Source organism: Syngnathus scovelli, chromosome 11, assembly GCF_024217435.2.
Source record: "Syngnathus scovelli strain Florida chromosome 11, RoL_Ssco_1.2, whole genome shotgun sequence".
NCBI classification, from domain to species: Eukaryota; Metazoa; Chordata; class Actinopteri; order Syngnathiformes; family Syngnathidae; genus Syngnathus; species Syngnathus scovelli.
This window is the reverse complement of record NC_090857.1, coordinates 6911028-6928117: the sequence shown is the minus strand read 5'-3', so window position 1 is coordinate 6928117 and position 17090 is coordinate 6911028. Positions and strand designations below refer to the sequence as shown.

Sequence of the window (17090 nt, the reverse complement as noted above, 5' to 3'; positions counted from 1 at the left end):
TGGGGAGAAACGGCCGCATGACATTGTCACGTCTGCCTGTGAGGAGAGCTGTCATGAGCCAAAATGCCGATAACTGCAAAGACTACCTCTGTGTGGGACAAGTGGAGCATGGTCAGCAAAATCCAACCTGCGTTATGAGGCTACGAGCCAATGAGAAGAAGGAGTGGGCGTGTGTGAGTGTGTTTGCTAACAGCGTGAAAATGAGGGCAAAAGAAGTAGGCTAAATAATTGTCTCTTGTTATCAAAAGCCCTCTTGTGCTGTTGAGAGCAATATGGGCTACAGGAATGTTCATGTGACTAAAACGTGACGGCCACTGCTCGCACATACACTAACAAACTGTCGCCCTACTGACCTGATAAATGTCGAGTGGTGGTGGCTGGGGTGAAGGTTAACTTTTAGAGAGCGAATTGAATTTTCACCGTGTGTTCATATATGAACGAGGGATTCCCGTGGCGTGTTGGAGAGATGCTCTTTTTATGGATGACAAAGGTTACATGGTGCTCTTTGTGTCCTTGCATGTGCTGAGTTGGTTGCATTGTGGACGATTCTGTCAAAGGTGAACGAGGAAGGTCTTTTCTGTTTGGATTATGCAGTTGCAGATTTGTGTGTGTGGGAGAGAGAACATGCTTACTCATGTCACATGGTTTTTAAGAGTACCTCACCTTCCGTTTTTGGACAAGTGGTTAGCGTATCCACCTTTTAATTCTGAGTATGAATTTGAATGTTCTACCTTTGCTGGCACCGGTTTTCTCCTTTTGATCTACTGATCAGAATAAGCTTAAGTAATTCAACTTTGAATAACGGATTTATTATTTCATTTTCACATTGTTTGTTTACTTGTTTGTTTTTATTACATTTATTTGTGTGTGTATGTGTGTTTGAACGTTTGTAACCTTGCCGCTGATAAGTGTAATACGAATAAAGTACAATTAAGTTCTGAAAATAATGTGGCCCAACTCCAACTGACTTTTTCAACATGGTTTGACTTTGGAATTTCCGTGTCTGTGTTTGCGGAGTGTTCTGCGGCGGGACTTGCTATTTTCTTTGGGGTGTGTGTCACTGTGGAAGCTTTTTGTGTATGTGTACAGTAAATCCTTGCAAGTATCCACCCCTTGATAATGGCGAGTATGGACCACAGCTCACATTGCTGGAAAGTTGTGGTAAACGTTTTGTATGATTTCCTTCAAAATCCCTTGTGAAAACACGTCACATTCAAAAGCTCTGACCTTGAGTGTGTGTGTGTGTGAACACAGAGAGAAAAGGGAAAGGATTTGTTAGCTTTTGAAGAACTGCTAGAAACAACTGAGGTGACGAGAGAGCCAAAAAGGATGTAAATAAACCAACACAGCCGCACCAACCGACATTTAGTTCTACTTTCGTCTAAGGTCGTGAAGACGAAGACGGCCTTAAATGATCTCACATGTAAATATAGGTTTTTGGTGTTCGACATAGCAATTAGAGAGCGACGGCGGGACAAAGTGGGAGCGAGAGATCATAGCTGGGGGGGATCATGAGGGGATCTGTGTGACTGCGTGCATCACAGGGGTGAGCCGGTTCAGAAGGTCCCATGTTGGCCAGGGGGCTCGCAAGTGTTCAGGTGCTAGAATCCCCGGGCAGAGCCAATGCTGACCATGCGTCTATATCAAGAGCTGGCTTGGGTTTCAAGCCCATGCGCTGATGGAGGATCATTCGGAGAAATCGCCTGGAATAACTGCTGCTCCAAATTGGCTCTGGCTAATGAAGAGCGGAAGGTATAGAGAGATGATGGATCTGTGGATCTACCCCCGACCGCCCTTGGAGACTTTCTTCCATGAGGGACGTTTGCGGAATGAGAGACGGCTCTCCAAAAGAGAAAATGAAAATGTCAGCATTCCAAAATCCTGCAGCTCTGTGCACAAGCCACACATTCCTGGTCCTTCACAGGACAAACAGTCCAGCAGCTATGCACGAGAATCATCACAGCATGGAAAAGTTGTCTGGTTTCGTTAAATGCATCTCGGATTTGCCTTGGGGGAGAAACACAATGGAGAACACACTGTCCTGATCTAAAGTCACGTCACAGCTCTATAACTGGTGTTAATTCATCAGCACAAAGCTGTGAAAGCTCAGCCAGCACACTCAAGTTTCAGACATCTCTCACAATAGCCGGGTGTGTAAGAGTATTTAAAAGATACGTGCGTGTGTGCATATTTGGGATCCATGACCCGGGGTAAAAAGTCATGAGACGTCTTTCTTATGTAACAGTGACAAAACTAAAGTGAGCCAGATTATTACCATGGAACCCGAACACAACCATTGACACTTCATTTGGACGAGGAAGTGAGTACATTTTGATTGAATGCAATATACACCCTCACAACAAGTTCAAATGTCTGTTAAAGATTCATCTTGTTAGCTCATCTCAAACTCCCATAGCAATGGTCTGAAATTCAAATTAAGATGCCGGTTATTGTCGCAGTGGTTTACACTGTTGTCTTTTACGTGGATAACTTTGGATTGGACCTGTGATTTTGTATAAAGACAATTTCATTTGATTACGTCCAATTGTTTTATTGATCAATTCAATTGAGATCTGTTTGCCTATTTTAGTTTAACTACCTGAGCATGTCAATTCAAATAGTGAAAAGGAAATTGAAGATGAAGTATTTTCAAATGAAAATGAGCTGCGGTACCTACGAAAAGTAACACACGGAACGTATCATAGACGTTTATAATAGTAACGCTTTAAATGTCATCCAAACCCCACGTCCTGTTAAAATCAAATATTATGAAAGGCCTGACATCTAGTGGTTACAATGAGAACTGCAGTAAACAGCCGACGCGTCAATCACTAAGTGAACGAGATAAAGAAATTGATCACATCAGTTCGTGTTTTGAACTAAAGCATTTTGTATTGCCACGGCACTTAACATAAATGTAAAACAATACATATTATGTTAAATGTTTATAATAAATAAAATTAAATGTTTTTTTTTCGTTTTACAAGTGCGTGGAATAGTTTTACCCCTGAACATGAACCTTAATCAAGATGTATTGACTGCATTCTGAAACGGTTTTCTACATGTCAAATAAGAAGTTAATAGTTTTATTTTAAAAATATATTTATAGACCGTCATACGTGTCCATGACCATTAGGAAGTAGGGTCGACAACACTGCCAATCAATCACCTTAACTTTGCAACCTTGGCGCGTGTCCGTGGGCTGGCTGGCTGGTTATAGAGATTACCAGTTCTATTTTTATCTTTGCAGCTTTTACTATCATAATAGAACAAGTGGCTCTCGACTGAAACCGCAGCCAGTTACGACCTGAGTAAATGCATGAAGTCCAATTTACCAACGCCTGCACTTTCTTTTGAAAGAATGTGAAAACAGATGTGAAATTCCCCGTCTTACAGTTTTGAGAAACATTACGGCTTCTCCGCTTCTTTGTTTTTCTTTCCCCCACCCACAAATCTTAAATACCCCTGATTTGTAGAACAACGTGTCAAAACATCAATATACTACAAAAAAATCACAGGAAACATTCATTCGAGGTCACCTACTAATAAATCACTAAGAAAGAGTAGTTTACAAAAACCTTTATTTTAAAATGTAAATAAATGACAAAATATACAAATAATAAGACAAGCCTAAAATAGAATTTTGCGTCCGCTTCTCCTTTAAGTGCCGTAAACAAGACTATGACGTCAGCAGTAAAACCTGCCCTGGCTGGGTGTCTGACTTGGCCCTCGGAAAAGTGAAGTGTTTGCTGTGCCGCCTACTGCTAACCGAACTTTCCTCGCCGTGCCGTTGGGATTTCTTCAAGTTTTTTTTTTTTAAATTCTTGTTCGACGGTACCTGCTTGGCAACGTGCCTCTCTAAAACATTTTTTGAGGGGATGTTAGGCGAAGAAAAAAGTTCTTGGAGGATCCGGTGATCGGCAGCCAGTACCAGAGATGGATAAGCTAACCGAGAGCTGACTTGTTAGCCGAAAAGTCAAAGGTCAAGAATAGGAGCGAATGGACATGCTAACGACGAGCTAGATTAGCATTCTACCGGCTAATCGAGTGACTTTGTTAGCGTCTGACGAAAGCTGGCCGCTGTTTGCTTCCTCGGGCCTGGTTGCGACACCGCGAATAGTTTGTCAAAAGGAAGCTAATCCAGGAAGAAGCCCCTGCCTTGAAAACGGACTTTTGATCAGGCCGGACGGGGGAGTTTTGACACGAGAGCTTGTCGCTTAGCCCTCAGACGAAAACAATGCTATCCAACGCACAGAACCAGCCGCTCTTTCCCAACCCGACCGGGCAACAGAATCCCGCCGGACAGCCTAACCCTGCGGGCCAGTTTCTCCCCTTCCTGAGCAGACCCACTTTACAGATAAAGAAGAACGCCATTACAGACGATTACAAGGTGACCAGTCAGGTGCTGGGGCTTGGAATCAATGGCAAGGTGCTTGAAATCTTCCAGAGGAAGACCGAGGACAAGTATGCACTAAAGGTAGGCTCGACTCGAACGCAACATCGGATGTGTATACTCATCTAAGTGAAACCCATTGTCTCACTTCAAAAAAATTCCCTGCCGGTTATCTGGGTCTCTTCCTGCTTGAGCTGTCATAACATGCCAAAGTGAAAAAAAGTTCTGACACAATCTAATCTAACACAAATGTCACTCAGGAAAGAAATGCATTATGCATCTAATAGTTTCCCATTTAGAAATCGAAATGTGTCAGATCAAGATCGGTCTCACTGAAAAGTGGTTGACCAAAAAAAAAAAAGTTAGCCCAGTTTCTTTCGCTGTGAATCGAATTACAAATATGAGACAAGAAAGTTTACGATTTCACAAAGTGACTAATGTAATAACAGCTAATTAAATAATTTTGGCCTTTGCTTTCGGCATAGTACAAATTGGATGTAAATTCATTTCAATAGACTAAAATACTTCAGAATTAGATGACATTTGGTAATATGGAAAAGCAAGCTCCCTCTTACCAATTTGCTTGAAGAGTTATCCTGCCTGCCCGCGAAAAACACTGAACCTGAGAATCATCAGATAAAAAAAATGGGATTACACTGTACGTCATATCTAAAAATAGAAGCCGAAAACACTTTTTTTCAACTAGTGTGAGTGCATTTTTCTGAGATGAGCTCAAACAGACCTGTCGTGACATGACCACACCAGGTAATGTCGGAATCGGGCCTATTGTCACATAACTATTTCTTGGCCCTTGACCACATGGGATGTTTGTCTTTCCAATTTCCCCATTGGATAAGGCAAGTTTTCATATGAACAGTCACCACTATGACATAGTAATGTCAGGTGTTTTGCTGGTGAAATACTTCTCAAGCTGTGAAGTTCCCTAAAAGCTGCAACTCTGTTTGTGACGCTCCTTTTTAGGGAACATGCAGTTAGTCAATGATTAATAAATACTGTCATATATTCAGGTGCTCCAGTTGTTGTTGTTTTTTGGTGGCTATTTCTTTCTCAGACAAAAATGTATTGTGCAAAGTCACAATTTGAAAACATCCTGTAAAAGTTAAATAACTGGGTCATTGCTCTTCGGTCTCCTCATACGTGCTTCAAGTGACATGCTTTTCTCTGCTTGAGACGTGTTAGGCCGGTCTTCGTCCTTCTATACTCTCGTACCGTGGAAGTAGTTTGGTGGCAAGATTTCCAAGTTGCATTTCCTGGATGGACGTGAAAGTAGTGATGCAGGCACCCTTGTGCATAATTGGCCATCTTTGAGAGAATTTGCATTAGGAATGTGAACGTACAAAATTGTTTCCTCAAAATCAGTTTTAGCTGGATTCAGCAATTCCAGTTCAGTCACAGAGGAAGTGGTTGGCCATTTTTCAGTCACGAGACGCAAAAGTGAGGAAGGATTTGGAGGGAGGCCATGAGGAAGGAAGAGGCTATGGCCTTGACCCCCAACCTTTCTTTTGAGGGTTATATTTGTGTTATTTATGAAGTCGGGGCTTTTACTACTTTGGCAAGGATTTGGTTTTCTTCAGTCCTGGAAAGTTGTGAATGAACAAATGATCTTTTACAGTTAATACAATATTACAGTAACTCACATGATATGGTTGGCATAATATTTACGGAATACTTAAAAAATAAACAAGGTAATTGACAATTCACTCAGTTGTGTGTGGCGGCCATGAAGAGGAAATGTTTTTCGTGAAGCAGTGTTAATGCTTTCCCCATTTGTTGTTTCAATTTCACCCTCACTTCCTCCTCAAGGTCAGCCACTCAGTTTTATGGCTACGTTGCACCCCTTGACATTTAACGTATTTACCTATTATGTCATTGCTAGCTGCCGTCATAGCTATCAAATGCAAATAAAGTTTTACTAGCAGAATGGAATCCAAAATATATCCTGCTTTTACATTAGGAGAAATCATTGCGGAAAAATCTGTATTTATTTACGTTTCGGAAGGATCACACAACTATTTACAGTCAAAGTGGCTGTTTGTCGAGTATTGTATTGTTGAACAGATTTCAGTAATCAGATTGACACATAAACATGTTTGCCTCACACCAGGCAAACACATACGTGAGCATATCCTTTTGTAGAGTTTGGTTGAATCCCTAAGAGGCTTTTATGACGGATTCAAGCTTAAGCGTTGCCTCTGTAATCTCGAGTTCACCGCCTTATCACCCTTTAAGCGTGATTTCTCTGGATCTATTCTGGCTGTGGCTCAAGTGGCAGGTGGACACTCGTGCATCTTTCCCTCACCCCACCTCCCGGGTGTCCTGCCAGTAGGCTCTGGACGGAGCCTTTGTGTTTGCGTCAGGAAGTGTATTGTTTGCCCATCTGCACCGTCCTCCTCACCAGGCTTCGGGATTTAGTCTCAAAGAGCCCACAACAGATGGGCGGGCCACACAGTTATTGACAAAAAACACGGGGGGTGTTATGTATATATTTTCTTAATGAAGGAGTAGGTGGGACGATGGGGGGAGTAGTGTTTGTTATATTTAGATTCAGCTTTGGCTATTTTAGTTCATGGCCTTGTCTCTTCTTACAGGCCTGGCTCGTTCCTCTTTGACATTTCAGGCCCGGGCACAACAGAGAAAATCACAGTTTTAATGTTACTGCAAATGATGGCGATTATTTGAACCCGATTAAGATAAGCCTTTTATTTAAATGTGTTAGTTGGTTGATCTGAACATTTCAACATAAATGACATTGATCACCATAGTTTCTATAAAAGCAACAAAAGAAAAGGAATATTTTGACTGCTCGCAATAAAAAAAATGGTGAAAGAAAGTTGAGAAAAAAATTAGATTATATTATGATCAAGATGATTGACCATGTTGATGAATTAGTCATAGTCTAAGATACAACAAAGCAGAGCTAAACCTCTCTTTCCCCAGACACTTTGGAGGGAGGCATATACTTTGACACACACCCCCTTTCTTTTTGGGCTTGATGTAAAGCAGTCATTGTCAACCGGTAGTCTGCGACCCTCTAGTGGTCCTTGACGGTATTGCAGGTGGTCCGCAAAATAGGAAATGGAAAATCTTTTCAACATTTTAGAAAATAAAATCGGTTCATTATTTAGACTTGATTTATTTTCTAGCTAATTTTGTGAATCATTTGCCCATTCAAATTATGTCAACTGTAGCTGAGATTCCCAAAATAGACATGAGACAAATATAGAAATAGCTAGCTATAAATAGCTGGTATAGGTCTATCCTCCTTTGGTATCAAATATTTCGTCAAAGCAGTGGTCCCCGAGTTGCTTCTTGGTTATAATGGTGGTCCCTTGGACAAAACCAGTCGAAAACCCCTGACATAAAGCATGATAAGTGGCAGCTGCTATTACTGCTATTCATTTCTGTTTTTATCATTAGAGAATGTGTAAATCAATGTCCCATACAATAAAACATTTGTACATTATTTATTTTGTTTGCAGAAAACCTCAAATAAATAAATTCGCGTCTAGGCTCAAAACAGAACTTCTGGCAATTTTTTACTCGCAAAACAGCAATTAGCTCAAAATAAATCATTGGCGTTAATATGCAATTATCGACTCCCACCACAAGAGGGCGCCATATCTGCACATAATCATCTCTGCAATGCAGGGTCTATGTTTCGCCAAATGATGGCAGCATTGGGCTTCTTTTTGTCTTGTGTGGCGAGTGATTCAATTTACCACATGCCTGGTTTTCTTCGTTCATTTCTTGTTATTTCTGTCCCGTCATCCAGATGCTGCAGGATTGCTCCAAAGCACGTCGAGAAGTGGAGCTCCACTGGAGAGCATCGCCTTGTTCCAACATTGTCCGGATTATTGATGTCTATGAAAACCTCTATCAAAGCAGGAAATGCTTGCTAATTGTCATGGAGTGGTGAGTTAACAAATTCAGAAAATAAAAGGTCCCCCAGATCAAATGCAAACAAACCTTTTTACCCAATGTCAAATTTAATGGTGTCATTTAACAGATGTCACTGCCAAGCCAGGCAGTTCCTTCTCATAATTACGTTCTTTTATGTGAAGTGCATTATCTCGTTCATGACAATGTAAAATAAGTGTGATCGAAAGTGTGCGTCAATGTACATTTACTGGCACCATTCTCACCTCTGATGATTCGTCATCCTATACAGTTCAAGAACACAGATGTGGAAAAGAGACGGCCTAAAGATAAACAAAATGCAAGCCGGAGAGGCTTCTCATTTGGTGATCAGCGCAACCGAACACGTGCAACTGGCGTTTCTCCGTAAGCAAAAGTGAAAGATTTTGAGAATATCGAAGTGTGTTGTGGTTAGAGGCGGTCCCTCGCTTTAAGACCACGCGCGCCTTCCTCACCTCTGATGATAATTCATCACCCCATACAGTTCAAGAACACGTGTGGAAAGCGAGGGCCTAAAAATGAACAAAATGCAAATCAGAGAGGCTTCTCATTTGGTGATCATTGGCGCAACAGAGGATGTGCAGCTTGCGTTTCTCCGTAAACAAAAAGCGAAAGATAAAAGATTTCGAGAATGTCGAAGTGTGCTGTGGTGAGAGATCCTCCCTCGCTCTTTACATGCATGCTGGAAGAAATCATTTGTGCAGTCATGCGTCTTTGGTCACACACACAAACCCCAAATCGTGGCAATGCGATAGCACCGGGACATTTGAATGAATCATGTCTCGCCGACTGATTAGCATATTCCCATGCAGCACTTCATTTAGTTGTACCGCTAACCACTGTTCACAGACACAAGAGCAGAGCCTGTGACTAAAATGATGACTGTATTAGCAAGTGTGTGCAAAATACGTACGTTTAATTACCATTCACTTGCGCATTAATTTTAAATGGAATAAAATGATTTGAGTGTCTCGCCATCACTCATTTAATTGGATTCTCCCAATTTGAATTGCTCCCAAACTAGCAATCATTTCAACATTGAAAACAGATGTATCTTTTGTTGCAGCATGGACGGAGGCGAACTCTTCAGTCGAATCCAGGACAGAGGGGATCAGGCATTCACAGAGAGAGGTACAACTGCATTGCCGTACTATAATGTACCAGTGCTGACATTCATTTCATCTTAAACCCGTTTATTCCTGATGCCAGAGGCATCTGACATAATGAAAAGTATCGGCGAGGCCATACAATATCTCCACGCTGTCAACATCGCCCACAGAGATGTTAAGGTAAGCGTGTTCCGTCACCCCTCTGTTTGGAACAGTCCGACGGAGAAATGACATCACTCGCTTTATGTGAAACATCCCGTAGCCGGAGAATTTACTGTACTCCACCAAGAGGCCCAACGCTTTGCTCAAGCTCACCGACTTTGGCTTTGCTAAGGAAACCACCTCACACAACTCCCTTGCTACTCCCTGCTACACGCCGTACTATGTTGGTAAGTGTTCTTCGCTGCATTTTGTAGCACGGCATTGCATTGTTCGCGTTTCTCTAATTGTTTTTTATGTATTCATTTCACTTCCTACAGCTCCAGAGGTTCTGGGCCCAGAAAAATATGACAAATCTTGTGACATGTGGTCTTTAGGTGTCATTATGTATATTCTGTAAGTATTGTCTTTTTTTTTAACGTTGCATCACGTGAGATCATTTGGTCGGTGCAACATGTAACTGTTCTTCTCCAGGTTGTGTGGGTACCCCCCTTTTTATTCAAATCACGGTCTAGCCATTTCACCCGGGATGAAGAAGAGGATTAGGATGGGGCAGTACGAGTTCCCCAATCCTGAGTGGTCCGATGTATCAGAAGAAGGTAAAAATGCGACGCATGTAGTAAAGTAAAGTAAATCAACAGCCATCTCGAAAACTTCAAAACCTTAATTGAAAAGAACTGAACTTGAACTATTCCAATTGCAGCTAAACAGCTGATCAGGACCCTCCTGAAGACGGAGCCCACCCAAAGAATGACCATCACAGAGTTTATGAATCACCCATGGATTAATGTAAGCACAAGCCCCTTCCAGTTCAATCATTTTGCAAGATATTGAAGCCAGATTGCTGCTTGTGTCCCTGCAGCAGTCCATGGAAGTTCCTCAGACGCCCCTGCACACTAGCCGGGTGTTAAAAGAAGAGAAAGACGCGTGGGAGGATGTCAAGGTTTGTCACTTTGTCCTATTTGATTGTTTTGGGTCTGCTGAAATGTGCCAATATGGCTCATCTTTCAGGAGGAAATGACCAGTGCCTTGGCAACCATGAGGGTTGACTATGAGCAAATAAAGATTAAGACCATTGAAGACTCGACCAATCCGCTGCTAACAAAGAGGAGGAAGAAAGCCAGCAACGCCATTGCGGACGCTCAGTCCGCTCCTCACTAAGATGCACTCGCAGATTGTAAAATGGAAGCAATAAGTTGTCTGGGTATGAGTCACACTGCATGGATTTTTCTCAGTGTTTTAATATGCCTAATGTTTTGGAGAGTGCTCTTTTTTTGTTTTATCAAGCATTTTAATGCCCCACTTTTTAGATAGGTTCTTGATCTGTGGTTTTAGTTGAGCGAAGAGATTATCAATTCAAAAAAGGCCAGGAGAAGCACTCTGTTTTATTTTTTTTTTTAAATCTCAAATGTCATTTTAGCACTCGAGAGTAGACGAAGCCCTCACTGTTAGCAGTGTCTCGCTCCAACTCGTGAATGTTAAACAAAATGGCTAAATCCCCAAAACGAAACGGAAAGCAGTCCTTGACATATACACCATGTAAGCAAATGTATTTTGAACTGACGAGTGGATTGTAAGGACTATCTTGCCTGGAAATGAGCAGGGACTGTTTGCTCATTTTGTGTGTGTTTGAGGTTCTGTTTGTCTTAGTGAATGTTCCCGGCAGGGCTGTTCTGACCTGTAGCCTCCGCTAACCTTTCTGGGCTCTCACCTGCCTTAAGACATCCTCATTACAGGTCCAGTCTCCGGGCAGAGAAGGTTGCGCCACCCGCACGTAGCTAAAAAAAAAGGAAAAAGATTCAATTGTATTTTTTCACGGATTTTTACAGACATTTCCGCACATGCCTTATTGACTTTTTGTTTGTGGCATTTCGTTACGTCATGTTTGGCTGCCAGATTACAAGTCGATGCTATGCAGATGGTGCGTCGACTTAAAGCACTGCTTGGACCTTTTGCCGATGGTGCTGGGTATCATTCGATCACTGTATTGGAAAGATGGGAAGTGTGTGTCCGTGTGTGTGTTCCGGTCGTCTGGTGTGAGAAGAACAGTGGGACACAAGTGGTTAGTAGCTGCCATTCTTTCATTTCTTTTAACAAGTGCACCTCCAAACGTCCTGCCCGAAAGTACAAAAGAGCATCTCTTTGTTGTGACACACCAGCAGCAAGCTATCGTCACAATCACGGGTGTAATTGATGGTTCCTCTTCAGTGTTCTCTCCATTTAGGACCTCCCAGCTCACTTGGGATCACGGGAACGGATTGTGTTCCTTCATTTTTCTTTCTCTTTGTAAGTACACCAACATTCTGTAGCACATATTTCGCACTGTAAAAAAATGTATGTTGACAAAATCTTTTACTTTTTTTTTTTCCTGCACATTTTAGTCTTTTTTCTGTTCAATTGCAACTGCCATACTTTTGTCTGCTTGCTTTCAATTAAAACATACAAACCAGGCTTGCATCTTCACAAGATTTTTTTCTACTGTTTCTTTTCAATGTAAATATATTAATTGCCTATGAACATTCAAATATGATGGTCACGTTTGAACAGCAACGTGTCCATCATAATTGAATAAAACAGAAATCAGTTGATTAGAACACAAAAAGATGCTGTTTGTTTCCAAAAAGTTGCTGACCCCTGATATTTATACTCACTTTCCCCTTATCTCAGGGTCAACTTCCTGGAATATGCCCATTTCTACAGGCTTTGGAAACAGCCCCTCTGTACTTTTTGTGATTTACGAGCTTCCTTCTCCGCTCAAACCGTGACAGTTGGCATGACTAGCACTTTTTTCAGCAGCCATCCAGTTTGTCAACGGAGCAAATTAGTTACCAATTTATCTGAAGAAAAAGCCCACTGATGTTAGTCAGCCTTCAAATTGAGAATCCAAACATCTAGGTGATATCATCTGGCGTGAATTGTCATCAAAATATCGATCAAAAATATTAACTACATGTTTCATATATTTATATTTATTTCTTTATATTTATAGTCATATGCAAAACTTCTGATCATTTTCATGATATTCCTTCATAAATCATTGGTTGTTCGGATCAGCAATTTCGGTTAAATCTATCATACAGCAGACAAACACAGTGATATTTGAGAAGTGAAATGAAGTTTATGGGATTTACAGAAAGTGCAATCATTACTTGACTTTGAACAAAAGTAGGCAGGTGCGTAAATTTGCATATCAATCTATATCTATATAGATATAGATAGATATGGATATATATGTATGTGTGTGTATAGTATATTATATATATATATATATATATATATATATATATATATATATATATATATATATATATATATATATATATATATAATATGTATATATTTTTTATATGAATGCCACGTATGGTCTACGACGCAAAAATGTGTATTCCAGCCAGCACTCGTGTTTAAAGGCACGTTTGTCACGAGTGTGCCATCTCAGAAAAAAAATCCCAAACCTGCCAATTGCAAACGTTATGACTGAGTCATGTCTGTTGACCTGTGTTTCTTAAAGTGCCCAAAAAAAAATCCAAAAAGATTATTGGTGCCCACATTTTTTTTCCTTTCTTATGCAGCTTTTCAAAAGTCCAGGGCTCATGTAACAGATATGACTCAATACATGTGAGCAATTTTGTGCTTGCCATTTTTTTTTTTTTCTCCGACATTCAATATTGAAGATTTTTTTTCCAGGAAATGTACACATTTGTGTCGTAAAGGAAATGTGCTGGACTTGATATACATAGCTTCTGTTTTCCCAGATAACCCTTTTCAGAGGATGGGGTGTGGTTTTCAAAGAGGTCCATTTTTAGATCTGTTTCGATGTCTCATGTCAGCCTCGAAACTGCTTCAATGACCTCAGTTTTTCACGTGGCCAGTGAATGACACACCTTTGTATTTATGCCACGTTATTTGCAGCGGTGCGCCATTGTGCTTCGCATCCTATGATTAATATCTGCTCACGCAGGAAGCAGAGTGACCCACGTTTGACTAAGTAGGCCAAGAAATGAGACATCATTTTCCTAGCACGTTTTGCAAAATTCGAATCCTAATTGTTGGACTTTCCGGTTTCTTCAATTAGGTCCTCTGTCATATTTTGAATCGTAAGTTTAACAGGCTGTAAATATGTCAGCACGTAATGTGCGCGCAAATGTTTAAAAACTTCAAATAACTAAAAGCAAACTTCATTGTTATTTGTCTTCTTTTGAATACAGGCATCTCACCAAAAGGTAAAGGGTACACTTTCATTTCAAATTTTTATAATTAATAATTCTTGCTGTTATTTCAATCGATTCGTAGAGATATTATTTATTTATTTTACTTTTAGTTACTCGCTTGACCACCTCATTTTCATTGTCAGGAAGCAATGAAGGTGCCACATTTTTACACAGTGATGTATTAACAGAGAGAAGTGAATCTTGCGCTACTTAGTTTTGGCCCCTTAAAATTTAACTTTGTCATGCCATGGTCATCTTTCCTGGATAGTTATAGTGGATATCATCCATGACTGAAAGGTATCATCATGGCTGCCATTTTTTGAAATAATGTTATTAGGTAGTGAGCTGTAAACAGAAACCCACGAAACGTTTTAGTTTTCTAACGATTCAAGCTCGAGGTTGCTATTCTAGTTTACGTCTTACAAATTTTTACAATGTAAAAGGGAAAACTGCGGTTTAGCATCAGCCATCATCAGCTTGAGTATTATCAGTACAGACAGGTGGCAAATAGTTTCCCAAGAAACCTCATGCGCAAGTTTTATCGTTTCTCCATCATCTGCTAGTCTCAGTCTCATCTCAGTCACCATTGCTACTTTCACAACGTTTTTCAATCTTCAACTATGTTGACTGACACATATGTTGACTACATTTGGTCGAAATAAAACCAGTTCGGTTTCAGTCATCAAATCAATCATTAGGAAAGTGCTTTTTTAATTACGATTATTTTGTTTAACCTTGCGTGTGTGGCGTACCATTGCATATGCAAGGGCTATGGAGTTCCACTTACAGTAAGTTTAAATCAGGTGCTGCTGCTGGTAAGTGGAAGATCTAGGTCACGTTTGAGGTTAGTGCAGCATTTCGGCTTTACGCTAAACGTGTCTCGACTGCAGTGATGTAGGGTGTAATGTAGTGAGTCATTTGGTCCTCCTTATATGTACGTGCACAGAAAATATCAAAGGAAGCTTTACGTGGTCGCAAATCCTTTATTAGTTTCACATTTAAAATAAATAGAAAAGTACATTGAAACAATAAATATTTCAGCCAGCACATTGGATTCAATATGATTCTGATGCAGAGGCTTTTCATAGGCACATACTGTTGTCAAGTGGTAAAAAAATAATATAAATCTAAACATCTATGCTTTCTTCCTGAGATAAACAAGTTCACATTGATGAGGGTTAGCGAGTTTAATTATTATTATTTTTTTTACAAGGACACAGCTTGGTTCTTGAGACGTTTGGAAGCCAGATATATTTCAATGTAGTTAAAAAGCACGTCCAGCTCGCCCATGGCCTTGTACACACCTTTGTTCTCCATCTGAGGGCAAACACAAAGCTGGCTTTAGAAAAATTAAAACTGCCGCTGAAGCTGGCATGATTGCGCAATGCAGGTAGACTCACCTGGGTGTAGGTCGTATTCAGTTTGACGATGTCAAACTGCTTCTGGCAGCCAAAGTATTTCCTCTACGCAAAGAAGAGGGAAAGTGTGTTATTTAACATATCTGCAGACTTTGACTTCTTCCAATTCACTTCCCCTTTTGTAAGAACAGGATGATGCACATAATACACGTCTTATTTTTTTTCAATGCGTCATGCTTCTTCCCGTGAGCCACACAAGCAGTGACTTCCTTTTTTTTTTTGGGTCATGCTGATGCATGTGGTTCATCTTCAGGAGCGTCAGTGATTTATCCCACAATTAGGATGGGACTTTTGATTCTACGCTGAAGGGACTTATCCAAACACATTTTATGACGTTTATCTTTGAAACTCGAAATAACATGGAAAACAATTTAGCTCAGCGTTGCACAGCGCACTGTACAACCTAATTCCCACATTATGTTAAATAAATTAATCCTGTCTTGATGTGCAATAAATTTTAAACGCAAGCACAGCCAATGTTATATATGCTAGCACGTACCATGCATTGGTAAATATTAAATTTACATTACGCTCAAATTTGAACTTCAATCTATTTAAAAATGATTCCTTACCCTTTTTGTTAGTTATTATTTTAATGCTGGCCCACCAAAATCAGTATTGGTGAATTGTTCGGGCATCTGTATTTTTCTCGAGTATTTATTTTTGGGCCACTTTTTACTGTTACTCTCAGCTGTGTTTGAAAACAGTTGTTTGTACTTGTCCTTTTTAAATAGAATGAGATATTGCGGCAACAGTTCGGAACATGAACTTTATGACGTAACTGATTCAGAGAATTAAGATATTCCCTATCCAGGACCTTATTGAAGTTAATTTGTAATATGAAAATTAGCTGGTGTAATGTTTTATAATTAGCTGAGTTGTCTTTTTTAAGTGACAATAAAAATGCATTTGTTTTGTTTTTTTGTTGATCAATTTTTCTGTACGAACGTGCGCGTCTGATTCCGAATTGGTAAAAGAACAATAGACGCGTAAAAGACGCATTTTTCACATGCTGTACTCACACATTTGGTGACATCTCTCTTCAGCTCATCAAATATCAGTTGGATGGACTCCACATAAGGTCTCAACTCACTGGTCTCCTCCGACACTCCGGTGATGGCTGCAGGCAGAACCGTGCCAAGGTAAAACTCCAGAATAGTGTTCATGGCATGGCAGGCAAACGGCGTCTGAGTACAGAAAACAGAAACTGTTGATGGTGCTGATGATTACCAAGCTCAGATGTAAAACGCTTGTCAGAAAATAGAGGAATTTACTTTAAAAGAGTCTTCGATTGTCTGGTCGAGTAGGACAGTGTCCAAGTCATCGTTAGCTTCCTGTGTAAATAAAACAACGCGTCAGACTAGTGCGGGGGTTTGCTTTTCGCAATGCTGTCTTCACGGACATCGACGTCTCGTACTCACGTAAAAATCCCTGATCTGCACGTAGTCTTCTCGCAGCCTTCGAAGCCTGCCGGGGAAGCTCTCCACGAAGCGGCAGCATTGGTTGTTGCACTTAGGACTGCAGCACACTTTGCTGAGGAGCAACTGTGCAGTCAGGAACAAGAGAAGGACGGAGAGACAGCCGGTGCTCATGATGTTGGATGGTTGTTTTTGGTTTTTCAGTCGAGAGACCCTGTGGAAGTGGATGCTTATTTCTCATGCAATGTGTCTTATTATATAGGCAAATTTGGGCTGAGTGGGAAGTATGGGGGGAAATGCTTAATGCTTAATATTGCTTAAAACACACGAAAAAGTCCCCCTCCCCACCCCAGACTCGTATAGGCTATTACACATCGGCTACTCCACCCATTACATAGGTTGTTGTAAATGTCAGGGGGGGGGGGGGGGGGGTGTGTGTTGAGGTT

General features: G+C 40.7%; 3 protein-coding genes across 5 annotated transcripts in view; 2 read left to right on the top strand and 1 right to left on the bottom strand.

Annotated features, from left to right (window-relative positions):
• Nucleotides 1-3702: 3702 nt before the first annotated feature.
• Nucleotides 3703-12048, top strand: mapkapk2a (MAPK activated protein kinase 2a). Its single transcript, XM_049732766.2, has 10 exons — nucleotides 3703-4477; nucleotides 8187-8326; nucleotides 9396-9460; nucleotides 9539-9618; nucleotides 9701-9827; nucleotides 9918-9993; nucleotides 10072-10196; nucleotides 10301-10386; nucleotides 10460-10540; nucleotides 10609-12048. The coding sequence occupies exons 1-10, from the start codon at nucleotides 4238-4240 to the stop codon at nucleotides 10756-10758; spliced, it is 1170 nt and encodes a 389-aa protein (XP_049588723.1). The 5' UTR covers nucleotides 3703-4237; the 3' UTR covers nucleotides 10759-12048.
• Nucleotides 12049-14771: 2723 nt separating this feature from the next.
• Nucleotides 14772-16949, bottom strand: il10 (interleukin 10). The gene is made up of 5 exons (XM_049733138.2): nucleotides 16648-16949; nucleotides 16501-16560; nucleotides 16249-16413; nucleotides 15209-15271; nucleotides 14772-15125 (listed from the first exon to the last, which is right to left on the bottom strand). The coding sequence occupies exons 1-5, from the start codon at nucleotides 16816-16818 to the stop codon at nucleotides 15015-15017; spliced, it is 570 nt and encodes a 189-aa protein (XP_049589095.1). The 5' UTR covers nucleotides 16819-16949; the 3' UTR covers nucleotides 14772-15014.
• fmoda (fibromodulin a) overlaps nucleotides 16227-17090 on the top strand; it is a 29190-nt gene continuing 28326 nt past the window's right edge. For all 3 annotated transcript variants that reach the window (XM_049733137.2, XM_049733135.2, XM_049733134.2), the window contains exon 1: nucleotides 16227-16368. The gene's annotated coding sequence lies outside the window, so the exon portion shown is untranslated. The remainder of the gene's footprint in view (nucleotides 16369-17090) is intronic.

Bases quoted from the DNA above. Each gene is read 5' to 3' on its own strand.
- mapkapk2a (XM_049732766.2), top strand. From the start codon at position 4,238: ATGCTATCCAACGCACAGAACCAGCCGCTCTTTCCCAACCCGACCGGG. The intron at 8,327-9,395 runs GTGAGTTAACAA...CTTTTGTTGCAG, and splicing joins TTGCTAATTGTCATGGAGTG to CATGGACGGAGGCGAACTCT. The intron at 9,828-9,917 runs GTAAGTGTTCTT...CACTTCCTACAG, and splicing joins CTACACGCCGTACTATGTTG to CTCCAGAGGTTCTGGGCCCA.
- il10 (XM_049733138.2), bottom strand. From the start codon at position 16,818: ATGAGCACCGGCTGTCTCTCCGTCCTTCTCTTGTTCCTGACTGCACAG. The intron at 16,414-16,500 runs GTAAATTCCTCT...TTCTGTACTCAG, and splicing joins CAATCGAAGACTCTTTTAAA to ACGCCGTTTGCCTGCCATGC. The intron at 15,126-15,208 runs GTGAGTCTACCT...GTTTGCCCTCAG, and splicing joins TGAATACGACCTACACCCAG to ATGGAGAACAAAGGTGTGTA.